The 17,284-nt window shown below is 40.9% G+C and overlaps 1 protein-coding gene across 1 annotated transcript in view; it reads left to right on the forward strand.

The window, feature by feature from the left end:
* LOC126400190 (poly(ADP-ribose) glycohydrolase) overlaps positions 1-17,284 on the forward strand; it is a 31,790-nt gene that overhangs the window by 7,831 nt on the left and 6,675 nt on the right. Inside the window, exons 8-15 of the mRNA XM_050060750.1 lie at positions 800-892; positions 2,356-2,510; positions 6,199-6,278; positions 6,386-6,446; positions 6,585-6,660; positions 8,838-8,985; positions 14,790-14,868; positions 16,457-16,565. Coding sequence (XP_049916707.1) covers positions 800-892; positions 2,356-2,510; positions 6,199-6,278; positions 6,386-6,446; positions 6,585-6,660; positions 8,838-8,985; positions 14,790-14,868; positions 16,457-16,565 — 801 coding nt within the window. The remainder of the gene's footprint in view (positions 1-799; positions 893-2,355; positions 2,511-6,198; positions 6,279-6,385; positions 6,447-6,584; positions 6,661-8,837; positions 8,986-14,789; positions 14,869-16,456; positions 16,566-17,284) is intronic.

Genomic DNA, 17,284 nt, shown 5'->3' on the forward strand with positions numbered 1-17,284 from the left:
GTGTTTTTAAATTACCCGTTCCGTTTGTTTTGGAGAGACCTCTGTGATAATTCAACTCTCGGTTAAAACCTCCTACACAGTGAATACTAAGGGAATTTTCACCGGGAGAAGTTTCAGCTGGTTGCAATCTGCAGTCCTCACCACTAGATGTCACTAAATCCCCCTAAATCTTACACACTGTTCCTTTAAATGTGCAGTGTGAGGTAATAGTCAATTATTTCTTTTTCTTTTTTTTCCTGATAATTTCTGACTATTTTGTGGTTAATCTTTCAGTTTTGTTTGTTTGTTTTCGTTTTGTTAGTTTATTTGTTTGTTTTCTAAATTTTTATTTTGTAGTTTTCCTGTTTTTTGGTTGTATTTTGTTTATTTTTGCCCTGGATTTTTAGTCATATATTTGTTTTACTCTATGAAGTAATGTCTGCTTGTGTGGACCCCAGGGAGAGTAGTTGCTACCTTTGTAGTGATTAATGGGGATCCAAATAAATGAATAAATAAGAATATTCAGTTTTTTTTATTTTCCACTAGCTGTTTTACTCCTACACGCACAGTAGATTGAATAGCGGAATTTTACAATTTTTTTTAAGAGGGTTTTGCCATTTAATGTTCTGCATTTCTTATATTTCATTAATATTTGTTTACCAGTAAAATTGTACATAAAGCCTCAACATTTTGATATGAATCCGAGCTGTTAATTTGATCCGTCCTCTGTCTGCCCTAATCAACCCAAACAGCTAATAATGTCACAGCTGAGTTTTGTGGCAAAACAACAAACATAAACAGATCTCTCGCTCTCTCCAAGGTCCTGGAGCCTGATGCCGCTGAACATCTGTTTGACTCCCTGCTGCCAGACATGGTGCAATTAGCACTGAGAGCATCTGAGCTCTGTACCAAGGTAACAGCCATCACTAACCAACAGACACCAGCTCACTGGTCTGCGACACAGTAGATCACCGCAGCAGGTTGATCCCAAAGGTCACGACATGACAAATAATCTTGTGAGATGGTAGTAAAAAATTGTGAGGTCAAGGCACGTAGCTATTGACGGTCATTTGTCCAATGTTTTATAGTCGTCTTGGTCATCTCGTTCTTTGGTGTGTGGATGATGAAGAGCAGTGTGTGTTTGCAGCCAAAAAAGTCCCATCAAAAGGTTTTTTTGTGTATTCATTTGGCCAAGAAATTTATTTGTAGTTTGGTATATTTAACACTCAAAATGGTCCGCACCAATAAAACCATTACCCAAGCAAACAGCATTGTGGTAATGCAATGCATTTAGTGACAAGTGTAGTAAACTCAGTGTTGTAGGCCATCAAAATTAAACATCAGTCTACATGATGAGTAGCACAGAAAGTTCTTTTGAAGTGACGAGTTGATTTCTATTCCCATAATAATTTTTGCGATCAGTTATTTTTTTGATAGAGTCAAATAGAATATATACGATTTTCACGGTACGATAAACATTTAAAAATTGAGTAGCTAGTCTAAAATCGACCTAAAATTCAATTGATTCTGACCAGAAAACCGGTCTATGTATAAGGCGGAGAGATGAAGACATTAATACTACTACTAACTGTTATCCATGAATCTTTGTGCAGTCATGTTAGCTAGCTAAAGCTAAATTTGCGGCACTTATCCATGAGGTGAACCAAGCTAACATTTGCGTTCTATTAAAACATGTTGGCCAATGACCTTTATTATTATTTCAAGTGTACGGACATTAGGAGTGGGCGATATGGCCCCAAAATAAGACCACGATATTTCAGTATTCTTGACGATATGATAAATTAGTAAAAAAAAAAATATATGTATTATTAATTTAGGAAAATAGAATTGCAACAAAATCTGTGATATAGTTTTACAGTTTGCCTTCAAATATTATAAAAAAGAAACAAAAATTATTTCTCATTTCATTCTGCTCCGTCTCTCTTGGAGCTAAGGGGTCCTTGGACTAAAAAAAGTTGAAGCCCTCTGTACTACAAGCCTGTTGAAAAGCGAGCAAATTGAATTAAATCCATCATGTCTGTCAATATTGCTGTGTGTTCCTTCATTTTGCCAGTGCTACTTGTAGCCAAACAAAGTCATTTTTCCTGTTGGTCTTTGATGCAACAAGGTCTCCCCACTGTCATTACAGAATTGCTTACACAGATGTGCTGTTTATTTATAAACCCACAGCCTTTATTAGGAGTCTGGGTCTCTTGTGAGCAAAGATGAACGTTGATTGTAATTATGATGGCTGATTCAAGAAGCACAGAGTGGTGCCAAATTAGTGGCATTAATTCAACTTCTATGCCTCGTTTGGCAAATTGACAAAACAAATTATTTTGACCTTCCTCAGCTGTACCTCTGTTCCTCCTTTAGCCGATACCCCTCCTCAAGCAAGGAACGAACCACTCCATCACCATGTCTCAGGAGCAGGTGGCATGTCTGCTCGCCAACGCCTTCTTCTGCACCTTCCCCCGACGCAACTCCAGAAAGACTGAGTACCGCAACTACCCAGACATCAACTTCTTCAGGTAATGTGGGGACATGGAAGTTTTATACATGATGCGTAGAGTTACACAAACGTGGTTCCTGCAGATCCTTAAAAAGTCTTAAAAGGCATTTAATTCATTGATCTTAAAATAGGGCCTTAACTGGTATTAAATGTCTTAAATCAGTCTTTTAAAAGTCTTAAAAATGCTCAGCAATGGGAAGCAAGATTTTTTTTTTCGGACGTTGCATTGTAAAATCTCAGAATAATTGGTAACATCAGTTTTTCTTAAATAATTTACTGATTGCTTCTACCAACGTCACGCAGATCAGGATAATGAAACCAGCAACTATGATAATTTGTTTCTGGCCAGGATGCTCACAGCAGAGGATTATTGTCTGCTAGCTAGCTGTCACTGTGCAGTTAGGGTTCCAGTTCGGATCTACCCTCATCCTGCCACGTGACAAAAAAAGTCACGTTTTGTGTTTCGATAAACATTTGGACAAACCCTAAGTAGTTGGTGTTAGTTAATTTTTTTTTTCTCGTCAGTTTTGGTTATTGTAGAATTGGTTTTAAAACTTAATTCCGAGTGGCATTAAAAAAAAGTCTCTCTCAAAAAGTCCTTAATCTCACTTGTGTGTGGCATATCATCTCGTTCACGATAATACTGGTACAATTTTTAATATGATATGAAAGATTCATATTGTAATACGGCTGAAAGCAAAATTATCCCGGCCCCTGCGGTGTTTCCAAAAAGAAGAGCAGCTTCAGAGGTGTGGAATAAAGTGTCACATCGTTAGGCCCGGGCGTCCTGAATGTTCTATGAACAGCCTCGGACTTTTTAGACTCTTTTGGCAAGATACGGTGTGTTACCCTCCCTGCAGAGGGAACTCATTCAGCGGCTCCTCTGGCAGCAGCACGGCGTCTCTCCCTCTCCTCTCTCACCGTGCGCACACAGGAGTCGGTGTCGTCAAGTGATTTTGTCATAAACCTTTGGTAATGTAAACCTACGTGACGCTCGTGGCATGACCAAAAACTCCATATATGTGAAACTGCGATAGTTGTGGTATCATAACAGCCTGTCACAGGTTACAGCGTGATGGTTAGAGGAGAGATGGCAGAGCATAAAGGTCCAGCTGGAAATAACTAACCATTTAGGATTTTGCTCAAAGAAGGAAATCACCTGTTGATTTATATATATAGATCCCAGGGGATGTTTTTTTGTATTTGGGAGCTGTTTAAATGTGTAATTTGTGTTAGATTTTATTTTGTTGAACTTATAATATTGTAACAGAATCTGAATCTCACTCTGAGTTACTGCTGTTGTTCACAAACTAAAGAAATGAGAGATTATTTTAGTTTAGTTTTTACTGAATATTTGAAGGCAAACTGTTAACATGTTATACTATGTCAATTATTTTGTTACAATTCTATGTATATACATATATTTTACTAATTTGTTATATTGTCAAGAATATTGTTATTGCAAAAATACCCTGAAATATCGTGATATCATTTTAGGGCCATATCACCCACCCTTAGTAGGAACCCTGCATGATCAGTTTGGAAATGATGCTGCCGTGACAACTAGTTTCATTTCCATGAGGGGGCACTACTGTATATGTTTTCTTCATTAATCATTTTATCATCTGGCTTGGTGTCAAACCAAATGTTTGCATTGTACGTAGATTTAATTACACATGAGCAAATATTGTCTTATTGATCAGACACAGTGATCACTCTGAGGTATTTACACCTTTAGCCAGCAATACTTGGCACAACTATACACTGCAATACTATTTGTTGGTCAGTTTTAGCAGAACATTAAGACCCTTTCTTTACGTGTAGTTCAGAGCCAAACCTTTTCCTTCCAAAGCATCAAATATGACAAAGACAAGGGCATGAAGGTATTTTTTTAATCCCTGCAAGCTTTCACTGTGGAGATCGTCTGGGTGGAGTAATGCAGAAACAGTCTGCAGATCCCTGCTCAGTCATGTCCCCCATCTCTGTTGGCATCACAGTGTAATTACCTAAATGGAGGAGGGAATTAGATTAACATTGACTCAGATGGCTGCTTTTGACAATGGAGAAGGCCATTGGCTGTTTTGCAGAAGGCTGTAACAGAGTTCAATTGCATCAGTATTTCATTCACATAAAGGTCTCTGCTGTGATTTGAAAAGGAAAGCCAGCGTTGTCTTTTTAGCCTGCCGCAAAAAAATGGTCCTGAATCGCCAATTTGGTTTGAGCCAGCTTTGAGTTTCTTTTTGAAGTCATTCATTTATTCTGATTTTTATTTTTTTGATAAAGATCTGTCGGTTCCAAAGTTATTTTCCTGCTTTTTTTCCCACAGGAATAGGTAGAGGAAATAAAAACAAAGCTGTTTATCCTCGGAAGTTCTTTTATCTTGATGCAAACCTCTTATTTGCATCGAGATAATGCTGACTATTATGACTGTTTGTTTGGGTGTTTTTGCGTATTTAATGTTGGATCTGTCACTCATTCAAGTATTCTTCAATAGCAAACTATTATTTAGCTCTGTGTTTTTCGAGACTGGTTTTCTTGTGCTGATGATGCAGAAACCCAGCTGTTATACATACTGTAGTCACTTAAACTGTTTTCCTGAGTTACATCATAGCTTTTTTCACATCTGTGGGGGGTATATTGATGTTATATAATTGTGTATTAATTCTCTGTTCCTCAAAGACCATACTGCGATATGTTACTAAAAGCCTGCTCTCACCAGTGGCTGACTTATGTCAAAGACGTTTGCCCCGAGGACTGCAAGACGCACGATTGTTTCTAGGGGCCATGCTGACAAAAAATAAAATGAATGCAGGAGCTGACTTGGATGAATGAGTTTCTCAGCCCTTGAAGGGCTCTCAGTGCATCAAGCTTTTGTCGTAATTTCATTTCACTCACATGGAATTTCTTGTCTCTTTATTGTGGCATGTGAGGCGGGCCGTGCTCGAGACGGTGGGTTTTATGCTGAAAGTGCATTCAAACCCGCCCACTACACCTCACCACCAGCAGCAGCTTTGTGTGTGTGTGTGTGTGTGTGTGTGTGTGTATTTGTGTGTTATTTTTCAGGGGGATTGACCTTTTGCCTCCTGAGGACTCTGTTGCTTAAAAGGGACACAGGGCTTCTTAATGTACCCCCAAGGAGGGAGCCCTGTTTCCCTCCCTGTTCCTTTTTTTTGTGTGTGTGTGAGTGCTGTAAAATGGCACATGAGTGTGACTCTGTGATGGCAAGCCTGGGGCGACTCCATTGTCGTAACAGCGAAGGAACTCCTACATAATCGGCTAGTGACTGAAAGGGAAGCTGAGTGAGAGATGAACTAATTCATATCAAAAGTTAAAGCATGACTGCACTCACATGGCTTAAGTGGAGGTCTTGTGTCTCGACGGCACTGGGGAGTTATTTCTCCTGGTCTTGGCTGGCAGTTGGGAGAAGTTTTCTTAGAGGGCTTTTTTACCGAAAAGGGATTTCTTGGTTAAGATAAAGAAAAAGTCGTGGTTTGGGTTAAAATAAACAGATTTTCGCAGGGAAATGGCCTGCAACGAGAACTTCTCCCATATGCTGCATTTGTTTAAACTACAATGAACTAAAAGAGTTGGTGGTTGGCTGGGATGCCATGTTTAACCTTCATGTTTAAAGAGTACTAGAAGAGGAACATATTATGTAGTCTAATACCAAGAACTGAATTAAATGTATAATCTGTTCTTGCCCTCAGGCTGTTTGAGAGCTCGTCTTCAAGGAAGATTGAGAAGCTGAAAACCCTGATGTGCTATTTCCAAACTTTCACTGAAAAAAGTAGGTGTTCACATTTCATTTTTTAATACATTGCAATACATCGTTACTCATGTCAAGTAAGATACAATATTAAAATGTGTTACTGTACCCCTTGTTTTGCTTTTCAGAGCCAACTGGACTTGTAACATTCACACGAAGAATCTTGGAAGATCCTCTGAATTGGAAAAGGTGCAGTGTATTGACTCTGTGTACAAAGAAAAATATTATCACCAGTAGCAGTATGATGTGAATTGTAAAATCTCTACAAGGATCCGTTGTCTCAGCGGTAGTCAAAAACTCGAAAATGATTCATTCTTTGTGTTTCAGCTCAAAGACTCAGCTCACAAAGCTCCACATTACGTGTAAAGGCACCATTGAGGATGATGGTTATGGAATGCTTCAGGTAAGACACAGAGCTTCAGGTACATGCACACTGCATAGGGCATTAAGTGTTAGAAAGGGCATCAAAACACCCAATAATTATCCATCTTAATCATAAAGTGAACTATATCAATTTAAGATGAGGCACCACTACAATAGGCACCATTAGGCCTCGATCAGACAGCGCTTTTTGTAGCTTGCTGCGTCTTTTTTGATATTTTCATTATTGCTTGGCAACCAACGAATCACCTGTCCTTAGCTTAACCACAATTTTGCTGTCAAGTATACTTACAGATCTGCAGATTAAAGTCTAGCAGAGGGCACTTAGGTACAGGACACAGGGAAACGGAGATCCGTGTCGGTACACAAGATGCTCAGAAAGAGGAGAAATCACGGAGAGTATCGTACCACCTGCTGATCCAGGAGCTTCAGCTGGATGATGGTTGGTTTAAGGCTTATTTAGGATGAGTTTGGGACAGTTTGACAATCTGCTGTCAAACCTCAGGCCTAATTATGGTTGGTTAAACGTAAGAAAGGAATTAGGACTACAATTTGTTTAGATATGTCTTGCAGCTTTCCTAGGGTGACGTTAAGAGTTAAGACAAACCATGTAGGGTGGTCCACTGAAGGCCCACCTCTCAATTCATCCAATTGGACAATGGGAAAAAAACACCAATGACGACGGGAACTTTTGTGCCCTGAGTTGAATTATTTTCAACCCCAGGTGTTAAGGGCACTCCTGCAAAAACATGAGGTGCAAAGAGAAGAAAAACGCAAGGCTCTGAACAACGCAAAAGCAGCAAGCGAAACACTTCACTCTCATTAAAACCATTGCAAGAAGCCAACATGCTTTGTCTGATCGGGGCTTTAGACCATTATGGGCAATGTGATCTACATAATTGATGAAAATGATAAAAATTAATTATGTGTCAGGGTCATGAAGTCAAAAAGGTGGGGGGGCACCACAAAGCAGTTACGCTTAGGGCACCCAAATGGTTTGCAGAAGTGTTCTCTAGCGGGCATGATGGTGTGATTTAGAGGGATGTCAATTCTTTTGTTTAAAGGAGCTTTTAGTTTGAGGGATGCTCCACCTTGTGTTTGGTTCCCCATCCGCTTTTCCCTCTGTTGTAGTCAGTCACTGAGCCAACACATTGTCTTTCACCCAGAATGCTTACTACTGCTGAAAAGGCCTTTGAGGGAGGCTGTGACACGTCGGAAGGAGTGTGTGCTGGGACTGGGGTCGAGGCCTCTGAGCCTCCTCTGCTCTCTGTGTTGACTGCGCTTCCTGTACACTGTCAGGACGGCCCGCTCTGCCTTTCACCTTTTGTTTGCCTCCAGTTGCCACCGGCTGACAGTTGATGTGCACACATGACCAGCTCCGGGGGCACACTGCAGCCCCGATTGATGGATGCTCTGTTGGGGTGTTGGGGGGGGGAGGGGGTTGCTGACAGCCTGTCAAAGCCGACTTTGGAGGCTGGCTCGCTGTCCCAGAGTTGAGTGACCAGTTTGGGGAGATCTGCTCTCAGAATGCTGCTTGCTCCTTTGCAGCTTCTTCCTGGGGGTTGTGACAGGGTTAGTCTGCGCTGGCTACAGGCCAATGAGCAACAACTGTCAGTCCAGAAAATGGACAATATGTTCCACATGGCTGCTTTCTGACTTAAAAAAATGAGTTGTCACATCTGTGTCTGAGCTAAAATGATGATATGCCTTTTTTTTTTTCATAAACAGACCAAAAATAAACAAATAAATCAGTGTCACCCGTAGATCTGCACACAAACCTGAGAAAACACAAGCAGCAAGGCATCAGTCAGCAGTCAATTTAGCAGCATGTTGTGACTGGAGGGAGATGTTTGCTTTGGACTATAGGGCTGCTCTCATGTTTTGATATTTGCTACTGGCAGCAGCACACCTAAGTGCTGCTCCTGGGGAGAGCGTATTTCGGCATGGGGGACAGACGTCTGAGTAATGCGAGCACCTCGGGCCACCTTCCCAATGAGCTTGTCAGGGATTCTGTCACAAATAAAAGAAGGGCTGAGACCCTTTCATGAGGTGTTTTCCTCCTGTTGGCCAAGTTTGGAAAACTAAAAATTTCACAATCAAAGAAAGCGTTTAGTTATGTGACAAAAAAAAATCAGTCGATGCTACAAGGGCGTGGATGCTCCATCTTCATCATCGTTACTAATCTGTCTTGATTTGCAGGTGGATTTTGCTAATCAGTTTGTGGGAGGAGGAGTCACCAGTTCTGGGCTCGTCCAAGAGGAAATCCGTTTCCTGATCAACCCCGAGCTTATCGTTTCTCGCCTCTTCACCGAAGCCCTGGATGATTATGAGTGTCTGATCATCACAGGTCTGTTATTAAACATTCTCCCGCATCTTGTGTAAAAACTATTTCCACCGAACAAATCCAACTGTTCAATTATTCATGATTTAGTCTGTTGATCCAGAGCAAATCAATAATGCCCCTGGGTTCGCTTGCCTCATGCTTGACCTATGATTTGACAGAAGAAGCATAGAAGGCGTTTGTCGTCACACACAGCTTGAAGTACACACTTTCAATTTACCACGTTCTGGCTCAGCAAGAGGCAGAGGGATGTTTGTGGCAATCGCCCTGTTTTCTGTATCTGTCCTTGTCACATGTTTTCTTTTTGATTGGCTGCAAAAGGTGAGAGTTGCATCAGTCGGGAGTTGTAGATTGGGCTGTCCTGATTGCTCTGTTGGTGTCTTTCTGTTGAGTAATTCCCACTGACTGTACTTTAGTATCGAGCGGTTGCAACAAACAAGGTTGGGACAGGCCAGTAGACCCGGTAACAAGAGCTAGACTTAAGGAGGCCCAGCAGGAGGCTGATGGCTCCTGTCTGTTTTTCCGTCTTCTTTTATCTGTCTAACCCTGTTTGTCTAGACTGTTGGAGCTGCTTGATTGCATTTGATGAAGAGGTTAGAAAACCATGTTACGTAACATAGCAATAGCTTTTCAAAAGTGACGGAAGCCTACGGAAGTACATACATGTTATAGCTGGCATAAATAGCTGTAACTGTAACAATGTATTTTAGCCCAAGTGCCTGGCACAGTGAGGTAAAAACAATTACAATTAACATTATCAAAAAAAATGGTGTATTAATACTGTACAAGTTCCAGTTTTCAGTTTTATCATTATATTAGAGAAAATGGTCTATAAAAGGAAAGTATGCAAAAATATGGGAAAGGCTGAATTCGAAAAAACACCTTCTTCTCCAGCTCTTCCCTCTCCTGTCCTAAGCCCCTTCCACCAGATGACCACAGGCATATGCATGCACTTCATACAGTAACCCAGTGTTTCCTATACATCGATTCATTTAATCTTATTTCATTGTAGAGCTCTGCACGTTCAGCCCTTCCTTACCCCGCTCTCAGTCTCTGTTTATGAGACCACAAATGAGACAAGAATTAGCCAGCTAGCTCTCTGCTTCACTTCCCGCTGCTGTGGACTGATTTAACGGAAGGCAGCTTGGGAGATGAAGCTTTGGTCTGCGGCTTTAGGAGCTTAAATTCAGCCAGTGCAAATACCCCAGTGCAGGGTGTCATAGCGGCAGCACCGGGTCTAAACTGTGTAAAGGCAGCAACAGAAAGTTTGCCGATCCAGTGAGGGGTTTGGGCTGCGGTCCCCTGGAGCTGGGGTTTTTGCTCATTGAGATTGGGTTGCTGCAGCCACTGACTGGGGGTCAGTCTCCAAAGTTGCTGCCTACTCTCCTCCCTGCAAGCTGCTCTGTAGTGGCAGGAAGTGATTCAAGGCTCATCTAACAATAGCTAGATAAACGTAAACATGCAGCCATGAGCCTTTGGCTATAGTTAGCAGAAGGCTAAACTCTTAGCAACATTTTCTCTCCATCTCCGAAATGTTTGCTGATATTGACACGTGTTATATTTCCTTTACTGTGAGGAGGTGCAGAAGTCTAGTTTTCTCTCTGCTTGAATTACAATACACTCATTGTTTATTGTGGGATTTTTGCCCATTGATGCCAAAATAAAACTGCCTACCTCAGCTTTAAAATTGAATTTTAATAAATGCAAGTTCATTACATGAATCACTGTTACAACACAAACACCCACCACCCATATATAGATTTACTGCCTCAACATTGCATTAACAAGTGGGTTGGATAAGAACAGGAAGTGAGGCAACGGAGCCTCCGCCCTCCTGATCAGCAATCATACCGCTGCATCAGGTCTTCTCGCTTTGGCAGAGTCACCTTCAGACTTCTTGCTGGCCATCTCTCCCTCGCCTCCACTTACGCCACTTAACTTTATTAGTGGGGCCCAGAATTAATTATAGCTGGAAGACCTGCCCAAGACCTGCTCCGCTAATGGACTCTTCCATTCCATCATCTTTATTAAACCCTGCCCGTATCTCTTGTCCCTCGTTGTAAAAGCCAAGTCCAAGCCTTAGCTGCATTGTGGCCATGTGGTAAATCATATCCCCCTGTGATACATTCTGGCATACAGTAGGGAAGCTAATGGATCTTAGCTCTGCACTGAAATTTGCAGAAGTGCCCAGGCCTAATTGAATTCTCCTTGATTGCTGGATATGTGGCTGCCATCAGGGCGGTCAAAAGTATAAACAGTACCAAGGAGAAGTCACATGATTCATTGATGGTAGTAGTGACCAGAAATTGTGATGCAAGCTTGACGCAAGCAGGAGATATAAAGACATCTCTCTTGACTCTGCACAAAATCTTGCTAATTTTTCAACAGTTGTGAAACAGTGTTTAGTTGCCCCCTTTTGCCTTGACGTAGCAATGAGATGCGCCTCTGACCTTTTACAGTCTCTGGTCCACCACAAATATGAGACACTTTGTTTCCATGTATTTACACATGAAAGGAACAACCTTCAGGAACATTGTGAATCATACCTGCTGATTCTTATGCAACCTATTCGTTGTTTAGAAATCATTTCCAATAACCAGACGCGTCTTTCTCCGACCGAGATTGATCTGCTTCTCACTACAAATGACTTACATAAAAAATAAAATATGAGAATTGATATTGTTCCTGAAGGTTGTTTCTTTCAAACGCAAATATAGTTTATCATAGAGGATGATATTCTTGGAGGACCAGTAAAGGTCAGGTGTATGCATAGTGCACACAAAGCTTTCTAGGTTTACGGCAGGAGTGTTTAAAAGTATTAGCTATGCCGACGTCTGTTTTTGGTATCTTGTAGTGAACTTAACATAATTTGCCTTTCTGTATGTCATTTCTAACATAACTAATATAACTGAAATAATAATGTTTTGAAACTCATTTTTAATCCACATTTGTATTTTTTTTTTAACAAGACAGTGGATTTATAAGTATAAAGTAGAACTGTTTCATTTATTGGTAATGCTGTTAGCTCAGTTTCTGCATCTCATTAGAGTTTCTCCAAATAAAAAGCATAAGATTTATTTGCCACTTGGCTGTTGTAATGCATTAGTCATACTGTAAAGCTGTCAGAATATTTTTAACAGGGGTGCTCAAAATTTTGATGACTCAGTGCAAATTTAGGGAGCCAGTATATGACTGAGGGTCGCACAGGAAATGTTAAGTTACAAGTTGTCCATCGTAATCACTTACTTAAGCTAAAAAGCGTTAGCATCGATGCCAAAACATAATGCCTACAACACCCGTGAGGTGCCACCAGTTTCCAGTAGCTTTTTACAAGTTTCATTTCTAACTTCGGACTCTAGACTGCGACCAAAATGGTTGCATGTGTGACCATTTTTTAGAGTGTGGGAGTTAAAAATTCATGTGGTCACAGTTATACAAGTGCACGATGCGGACTGAAGTCTCTACTAACAATGATAAGATGACAGTTGACTCATAAACATGTCTAACGAGTGTTAAATGGGCATCAGCAGGTCCATGTTACATCTGGTGTATGAAATGTCTGTATTGTTACTGTGCGACATTTTTACAAACTATTATATTCCGGTCACATCTCTCTCCGGGTCCGAGGATTGTGATGTTTATTACAACTTCAGTTATATCTGCAGCCTTACGTTTGACACGAAGCAATGCAACCTCCCCATAGCAGCTTCGGTTTGTGTTGTATTTGGCGTCTGTGACACGGCAGCTTTTGAGCAAGGCTTCAGAAAGGTGACTGCAGATAGAGAGAGGCGGCAGCGTCAGAAACCAAAGTAGCATATTTATCATTTTCACATTTTTTTCAGCCATTGGATACAAAAAAAGGACTTAAATAATAGTAATGACAACAAAAAAAAAAGGGTGAGGGGGTGCCCAGTAGCTCTGTGGTTAGAGCGGGTGTCCCATGTACAAAGGCTTGGTCCTTGCTGCAGCGGCCCAGTGTTCGATTCCAGCCTGCTGTTCTCCACTGCATGTCATCCCCCTCTCTCTCCCCTTAACGCTTAAATACTGTCCTATCAAAAAAAGGCGAGGAAAAAAAATCTTAAAAAATTAATTACACGCAGGTGCGACCAACTCAGAAGGTTGCTCGCACCAGTGCTACCAGCGGGAAAGTAAGTCTGGAGCCCTGTTCTAACCTCACAGACACTTGATAGGAGGGCACAGTTTGATTCAATCGCATAATAGTGTAATAAATGTAAGCTATTGAAAGTAAAATATAGAAATGGTCTGCAAATTATTAAAAATATAATGCAGGCATTTCATGTCATGTTCACGGGCTGCACTTTGAGTGACAAGAATTGATAACTAATGTAATAAATTCAGATGGTCCAGCATTCAGCCGCTCGTATCATTACCAGAGCCCCCTCCATAGATCATATCACTCCTGTTCTCCAGCAGCTTCACTGGCTTCCTGTTAAATATCACATCCATTTCAAGATTCTGCTTCTCACCTTTAAGGCCCTTCATAATCAAGCCCCTTCGTACCGAACTCCTTCATATCTACACGCCCAGATCGTCAGTTGCAATCCAACTCACATCATTTGACTTCCATGGGTTCTACAGCCTTCAGTCGTTCCGGTGCTGGTAGCATAAGAGCTGTCAGTCTAGTGTAGATACAAATGTTCATTTAGCTCCGAGGTTGGAGCAAGTTGAAGTATCTGTTTGTGGCCAGTGGCTGGATTGTGAAAAGCTGTTGCAGTGGTTGTATGGATTGGCTGAGCACAGAATAAATCTAAACCTAATGAATGTATTGCCCATTCTGCTTTTTTCCTTCTGTGTGTTATATTGGCACACTGGTGAACTAGATTAGATACTTAAGCGTCTTATTCCAGCAGTAATTGTGCTTATTACTTTAAAAAAAGCGAGAGGCAGGCTGATTATTAGTGAAATGTCTGTCAAGTGGAGTGCACTCTAGAGATTCCCTCCCCCCTCTGCAGCTCCTAATACCTGCTGACCAAAGCCCCGCTACTAATCACTTGGTTTATTCACTTTGCAGCGTGAAGCATCTCAGCGAGTGCTCTCGACAGCCAGGTACTAATGAGCGCTAATGAATGGGAAGTTAATTTGTGGCCTCATTTGTTTGACTGTGCTGTTGCCTCCCCACCCTCCGCTCCCCCCTTTCGCTGGTGTTGAGTGGTCCCCTGTGGGCTGGCGGTCAGTCGCTGCTTCTCATGTCGTTTCAAGGGGGGGTAATAACTTGACCTTCCTCTTGTCAGGAGACAGCTGCTCCTGTTTCATCCGATCACATCAGGCAGAATCACTAGGGACACGCCCCCTTAAAACCTTTTGTTATTACAATGAATCTTTGTGGCGATTTCTTCTGTTGATTGCCTGTGCAACCATTTCAAAGAATAACCAGTTGTATGTAATTCATTTTCTTTTGATTGTTAATATGAATGGATATTTAAATATATTTAGATGGCTGTCTACAGGGTGTTATACACCACATGTTCTTGTTAGCATAATTTATCTACCATTTTGAGTATATAAATGGCAATCATGATAGAGTTTGTAAGTCTCTGTTGAATCAAAAACACATTGATTATCTACATGAGGATTATTACATCATGCACCTTAAATCATTTTTTATTTTAGCATCATTGGTAAACTAAAATGGATTTCTGTGCATGTTAACATAGTGTTATCTTACTGCCTTCCAGCCACCAGTAGAAGACTAAAAGTATTTGTTTATTCTAACCATGTTTAAAAATCAAAACTAATGTGGTATTGCTTTGCAGTTGTGTGTGACTAATGTCTCTGTGTGTTTCTTCCAGGTACGCAGCAGTACAGCAAATACACAGGATATGCTCATACCTACCAGTGGGGCGGCAGCCACCAGGACACAACTCTAAGGTATTTATTTTACCTCTATGATTTATGATTAGAAATGCTTAAATAATAACAGGATGCTATGTCTAACCTACGCTTGGGCGGTATCTGTTTTTTCATACCTTTCTGATATTTTACTGTGGTGTGTAGTGGTATTTGTGTTAAAATAAATAAATAAAATGAAGCTGAGCAACTGGTAATAGAAGTCATTGTAGCATGTATGTCATTCTCTAGCCTACAGTGTTTTGTGTCTACTATGCAATTAGTCTGCTTAAGGCGGAATTTATACTTCTGCTTTGTATCGATGCCGTAGCTACCCTACGCCGTAGCCTAACGTGCACCTCCCCAGAAATGTAACAAGACAATAAAGCCTCCACAAAAACAGCATTTTAAATCTTGTGTGTGATTTATCCTTCGGGGATTTATACTTCTGAAATCATCCTGGCTTCATATGAGCAGAGGAAATCTCCGCTCGTCGCTAGGCTTATTTATACAATGTGAAATGCCATAGGCTTGTGCTAATAACATTAGCATGTTATATTTGTTTGGAAAACCTGTTTAGTATAAGATAGTTGTTTAGTCCGTGAACCTTGTGAGTTGGTGAAGGAGGTGGTACTGCTCCGTTTCATCCATATATGTAAGATTTCAGAAAACATGCACAAATACGAACAAAATGAATGCAGAGCACAGACAGAGGGCGCCATCCATCTCCATATCTAACACTGAGCATATTAGACAAGTCTTGCTGGGGTTAAATCCTTAGGGCACACAGAATAATAAATACATAGGAAATAAGCATCCCGATCACACTTGTTGACATTGGCAACGTGTCGGCAATGGGGCTAACAACCTGCTGTTGTAGTCGAAAGAAGTAATCTTAAAATAAAGTTGTATGAGGCAATGCTCCGAAACAAGAGCAGAGGCATTTTTCTATTTTGCTAGTCCTGTAACGTTATTCCAGCCAACAGAGTCACTATTTTTTCAGTGCAGCCGCCAGTTCAACAAGTAGAGACTGACCTCTGGTGGCACGTGCTGTGCACTACAGTACATCACCACAATACAGCATATCGGTTTCAGTTTTGTAGAAAGAGGAGCATCTGTATGATTGATGGTATAGAAAATCAAACCTTCAAGATTTCTAAATACCTCGGAATAACGTTTTACCTTGATACCACCACCACCAAGTTTAACCCCTTCATTACAATCATGTTTAGCCATGCTCGCTCATGGTAGCCCAATTTCAGCTGGTCCAACTCTTGGATGGACTGCTATCACATTTTCTACAGACATTCATGGTCCCCAGAAGATGGATCCTACTGACTTTTGGATCCCTTAATGCCAGAATTGAGGTTGACCTAAAATGTGGTACACACATTCATGTCTCCCTTGGGATGAGTTGTATTAAATTTGGTGACCCCCTGACCTTTCGTCACAGTCAGGGGACAGTCAGTCACAGTCATAAAGCATGTGTTCTGTCAGGTTTTATTGACTTTATTTTGTGGAACTTCCTGTTGTGGATGAAGCTACATGAAAGAATTCCCCAATTTGACTAAAGCCCAGTTGTTTTGTTGTATGTGAAGCGGTACTAAACCATTTATTTGATTTGTTTCAGAGATGGCTGGCAGAGAAGATGCACAGAAATTGTGGCGATCGATGCACTGCATTTCAAGACCTTTCTTGAACAGTTTCACCCAGTGAGACTCAACCGAGAACTCAACAAGGTTATATTTCCCGCTTGCTTTCTTTGAGTGTTTGTGTTTCTTTTTCTTGTCTTAAAGGTGTCCTAAATGGTAAAGGTGCAGTCAGTGATTCTAATCCAATACACTTTTTGTCAAATTCAGTGAATATCTCCTCACGCTTTGTTAGCTGTCCGACATGTTTGGCATTTCAGCCATCGGCATCTTGGTGTTTTTGGAGGGGTCGATCTGACTCAATCAGTCACTCAAGTGGCCCCACCTTTAAAAATGTGTAACTTTGGGCCGTGATAAAATGTAAATGGGTGAGAAATTCAAAAAAGTCTCCACTTGTACAGTTGTCATTACTGTTGAAATTAGCTAAAGAGACCAAAACTGTTTTTTGTACCAGGCTGTAAACATGTTTATTTCTTATTGAATATTGATATCCTTTAAGGTATTGTATCAAAGTTAGAAACTCCAGTGTCGTGATAACGTTAATCTCCACTCTCCATGTCGCTAAACATGAGTACTGGGTTGTGTAAAGAAAAACACTTGAGACAAAAACAAAACATTATGTCAGCTCATTGGAAAACGGGTATTTGTAACTTTATGGTGAGTGCTGCCGTAAGTGCTTTTTTTTGTTTGTTTTGTAGACAAAGTTTGTATAATTTATGGCAGTGGAAGTGTAGGGGCAATCTACCACTGCTCTTTGATGTTACACTTTGATCTTCCATAGTCATGGCTTTTTAACAGGCTGCAGTAAT

The sequence above is a fragment of the Epinephelus moara genome, chromosome 13, assembly GCF_006386435.1.
Source record: "Epinephelus moara isolate mb chromosome 13, YSFRI_EMoa_1.0, whole genome shotgun sequence".
Taxonomy (NCBI): domain Eukaryota; kingdom Metazoa; phylum Chordata; class Actinopteri; order Perciformes; family Serranidae; genus Epinephelus; species Epinephelus moara.